Source organism: Urtica dioica, chromosome 3, assembly GCF_054948205.1.
Source record: "Urtica dioica subsp. dioica isolate 48M chromosome 3, U.dioica_male_clone48M_v1_H2, whole genome shotgun sequence".
Classification (NCBI taxonomy): Eukaryota; Viridiplantae; Streptophyta; class Magnoliopsida; order Rosales; family Urticaceae; genus Urtica; species Urtica dioica.
In genome coordinates, this window is record NC_142758.1 from 4241219 (window position 1) to 4246051 (window position 4833).

At 37.2% G+C, this 4833-nt stretch overlaps 1 protein-coding gene across 1 annotated transcript; it reads right to left on the minus strand.

Moving 5' to 3' along the window:
* Window positions 1-2578, minus strand: HSFA8 (heat shock transcription factor A8). The gene is made up of 2 exons (XM_089610202.1): window positions 2210-2578; window positions 1-1086 (listed from the first exon to the last, which is right to left on the minus strand). The coding sequence occupies exons 1-2, from the start codon at window positions 2447-2449 to the stop codon at window positions 316-318; spliced, it is 1011 nt and encodes a 336-aa protein (XP_089466328.1). The 5' UTR covers window positions 2450-2578; the 3' UTR covers window positions 1-315.
* Between the last annotated feature and the right edge of the window lie 2255 nt (window positions 2579-4833).

Consider the following 4833-nt stretch of genomic DNA (forward strand, 5'->3'; position numbering starts at 1 on the left):
TAAAATAGAAGTCACTGTAACATATAAAAACAGAAAATCGCAATCATGCCATCAGAGCGAGAGGCATAACCTCTTCAAATCTGTATACATGTTACGTATTTAGACTGCAGGGATAAAAACAGTCGTATATTCCTCTACGCCTATGATTATATGCATATGAGAGGTTGACAGAACCAACTTACATCTGTTTATACTTTATACGATGTTTAGGTTGAAAAAAATAAGATCCAGTTGAGAATAACTACAGAACTATATATAGCAAATCTGCGGAAATGCCATCAGCTCCCCGAACTGTTTGACTCAGTCCCAAAAGCTCTATGATTTTCCTAACATAGTCCCTAGTGAGGCCAAATCCAGATCCATATCAGTAGGAACGTTCTCTTCACCATCATCATCATTATCATCATAAACCTTGGTGGTCCTTTCGATACTCTCTCGGAAAGGACTGGACAAAAGAAGCTGCTCCCAAGAGCCGTCATCGGTCCAGTTCGGAAGCCCAAAACGGCCCGGGCTCTCCAACGAGAATATCTTGTCGTCCATGAGGAATTTCATGAGCTCCGAGTCCGAGAAAACATCCCTCGTCTCTTCTACACAGGTACTAGAATGCTTTGGAGAAGGGGTTTCGTGGTACCTCACGATCGTACCATTATCCGACTCGGGAGAAGAAGACTCTTCCAAGGCTGTCCCGGGCTCAGCTTCCACGCGCCAGCTGTTATCTTTGGGGTGGACCACCTTGACGAAGTAGCTGGGATATTGCATGGCCATCACGAGGAAGGAAAGCATTTGCTGCTGGCTCTTTTCCATGCCTTGAAGCCGCTCTCTCAGTCCGACGAGCTCGTGCTCGGAGCTCTCATGGTGTTGCCTGAGCTTCACCAGCTCCTGGGACAGCGTGTTCTTGTCGATCTTGAGGCTCTCCACCGCCTTGACTAGCACCTCATTCGCCTCTTTCTCCGCGACTGATTCGTCTTTCTGCTCCGGGGCTTGAGCGTGTTTTTTCCGAGATATGGAGTTTAGCAAATGCTTCTTGCCTCGGAGGAAGTTGTCGTGGGCGAATATCCAACTGTCCGAATCGATTTTTCTGAATCCCTGCAGCGATGAGCGGTTCGTAAGAACACAGTATGAGGTTTTACCGATTAAAAGTTAACGTACTTAAATAATTTTTCCCAAGGAATCACGAAGCGTCATGATTTCTCTAATAAGATGAGTTAAATCTGACATATGAATCCCGACAAAAGAATGTTTTATAAGAAACCCTAAAAAATGAAAACCACAAAGAAAGGGTAGTTAAGAAACATTTTGTAAAGAATGTTTGTCATTCCACGGTCATTAAAAAAAATTAGTAAAAACAAAAAAGAACAAAGAAAAAGGAGTTTAGTTCAAGGAAAAACGGAGCTACTCATTATCAAAAATTATTCCTAAGTTTAGTGTTTCAGTATCTGATGACCCTTTTCTAAGCTACAATGAGAATCTCCATGTCGATCCATTGCAGACATACAACAATCAATCTTACAATTCCATATTCAAACCCATTCTCTGCAAACATGATCAGCGGAGATAGAACATACCGAACAGAAAATTCATATCGAAAGAAATCATAAAGTTATTTCTTCTGAAGATTTGACATTTTCACTAGACAAACCAGTTCAACCCATTTTGGTTATTGTGGAACTCCAATCACTATCTTTGATTGCCCTCTAATATAAAATAAATAAATAAATGAAAGATTTTGTGTTTCTATCATCATTAAAGAGTATAATCTTCAAGAAAAAACCATCAAGAATTTTCTAAATATTCAGCCACATGATCATCCACAACCAATTTGATGCTCTTCAAAAGTAACAATAATCATACATCTCGAATGCAACAGCTTCCATTGATTCATTTTTTTTTTTAACAAAATAGGATGACTACAGGAAATAAAGAATACCAATTCTCAAGAACCAGTGAAAATAATTCAGTAGAACATGCCGATGATGAATGATATACAATTGAATCTTTTCAAGACTCATTCGAATTCTAAAGAAGTGATGTTTTTATCAGTAAAGCTCATACCTAACGGTGATCGGTAATCAATAACGAGATCAGCAATTGCCAAAACACGTCGATTCAGAAGCAGATAAACAGTTCGACACCGAAAGAAATGAAATCAAACTAACAAAACAAAAAAAAACAAAAATCATATAAGAGAAGAGAAATCGAAGAAGCTCACATAGATATTGAGTTGTCGCATGAAGCTAGCGAAGTTCTTGTGCTTGAAGTAGATGGGAAGCAAACGGAGAGAGAATTGGGTCATATCGCGAATGACGAAGCAGTCATCGGCGTTGTTCCACGAGATGATATCATCGGTTGAATGGTCGTCGACCATCTCGTAGCATTTCTTCAGGAAAGGAGCCACAGAGCCCAGCGACTCCGACCCAACAACACCGTCGCTATCCGCAGATTTCACCATAATTTTCTTTCAGGAAACAACACCGTCGCTTCCAAAAAGAGAGAATAGAAGAAAACCCCTAAAGGGAACACATAGTCGGACAGAGGAGCTCTTCTTGGAGAGTTCAGATGTTTGTTTTATAGTCTGGGATGGGTTTTAGGTAATACGAGTTTTATGACCCCACGCCGTAGCTACGGTTTTAACCAAGGGTCATTAGATATATAAATAGCTAATTTAAAAGTTATGAATTTTGTAAAATAATCAAAGTTTGTCTTAATTTAATGAAATAGTTAAAATGTGCAGTAATCTAATTTTTAAAAAAAAATTGACCTGAGATTAATTATTTTGAAAATGAAAAATTGTTTATAATAATCATAAAAAAAAATTTAATCTTGGCTGTCGAAGAAATTTTGAAAACGAAAATTTGGTTATTTTACTGAAAAGTTGAAACTTTAACTATTTTGCTAATCAATAAACTTCAAATAGCTATTTTGTATAATTTTTCTTTTATTTACAGTTTTGGACCTTTGGTTTGTCATTTGACCAACTTAATATTTACAGCGTATATTAAGTGAAATATTTTATCAAATATTGATTATTTATCTAAAATTTACTTAAAAACATTGGATATTTACTTAAAATTTGCAAAACGTGAAATTAAAAATTTCTTTAGTTTTAATTGACTAATTTGTTAATTATTTGTTAATTGAATAATAATTATCATATTTTAAAATGTTAAAAACTTGTATAAATATAATAATAGTGAGATGTATGAGAATTAATAAATGAAAAATTATACAAAATAGTCATTTGAAACTAATTAATTAGTAAAATAGCTAAAATTTCATTTTTTTAGCAAAATAATCAAAATTACGTTGTCAAATCTTTTTTAATACAACAAATAATAAAATCGGAGGCGAATCAAATAATAAAATAAGACTTGCGCAGAATACTCAGGTAATCAGATCTATTACGATTTGCCAAACAGTCACATATTTTTTTAAGATGTTAAGAACATGATATAGGACATCTTAGAAACAGTTTTTCAAAACTACAACATACTTCTATAACCCATCAATATAGCAACATTCATCAAAGACAACAAGTAGGACTATTCTCTGATTCGCTTTTCTTTCTATCTATATCGAATTATCTCTCTTAAATTCTACAATTATTTTGTAATATTTATCTAACATCATTTTTGTGGATTGTTGATATTTGAGCATGACATGACAGGCGATATGTTACACATATAATTTGCACAGTTCAAGCAAGAACTCGGATGTACCTAGAATGGAAGGAATCTAGCACCGAGCCCGAGTCAAATAGGCCCAAGGACTCATTAAGTTTAAGGAACGACCCGTTCATAAGCCAAGAACGAATCTATCGAGCAGAATTTCGGAGAGAAGAGAAGTTGATATGTCAAAGACTAGTCAAAACAAAGAATACACTGGTAAATAAATTAAAACTTAAGTATAATACACACCCGCACTCGAGAAAATAACCACCCACTACACACATTTTGGGAGCAGTTATCCGGTAACTGCTAGGGACATGGGACAGATCACCCCATGAACTCGACCCCAAGGCTTATAAATACATGAGGCAACGCTAAAGCGGGGACAATTCTAGCACACACATAAGCACACGCCAGACCTCTTGCCTATGTTGATCACCCTCTTTTACTTTCTCTCTGTTACTAGATTCGTCTGTATTTAGAGATAATCTTGCCTAGACACTCAGAGTTCTCGAAAATGTGTGCTTGAAACCAAGTGCTTTTCGTGAGACAATTATTGTACCGTTTTTGTCTAAATTGGGCGCTAGAAGGATAGGGTATCGTTGAAGATCGATGGCTAGTTCGTGAACTCCTACCGGAGACGCGAAGAACACCATCGGTGTCGATCCTCAAATCGAGCACCACAACCACAGCTTGCCACTCACGCCAGAGGAGCTTGCTAACCTACCACATCCCAGCATAGCAGAGCAGTTCAAAGAGATGCAAGAGCATCTCCTGGCTCTTCAAACTAGCAACAAGTAACTGGAGGAAAAGCTCCGAAATAAGAGGGTAACAATGCAAAGCACGATTGTAATCCTTGATGAGGAACCCTTACATCGACCACGCAAAGAACCTGTTGACAGGAGCCAAGGATTAAAAATCTCGGAAACATGGCAAAGATCAGTATGAGAGGGAAGAAGATGACTCAGACACCGCAGGTTACCAAGCCAGTCAAGAAAATATTTCTGATGTATACCAACCTTCAACTGAGAAAAGCAGGTCTTAGACCATGAAAAGTCCCGTCAGAAACATTAGAAAGTGCAAGCACTAATGAGACCAACTTCAAAATATTGGAGCATCAAATCGAGGAGGTAACGTTGTGCCAAAAAGATCCGACTCCAAAAATTGG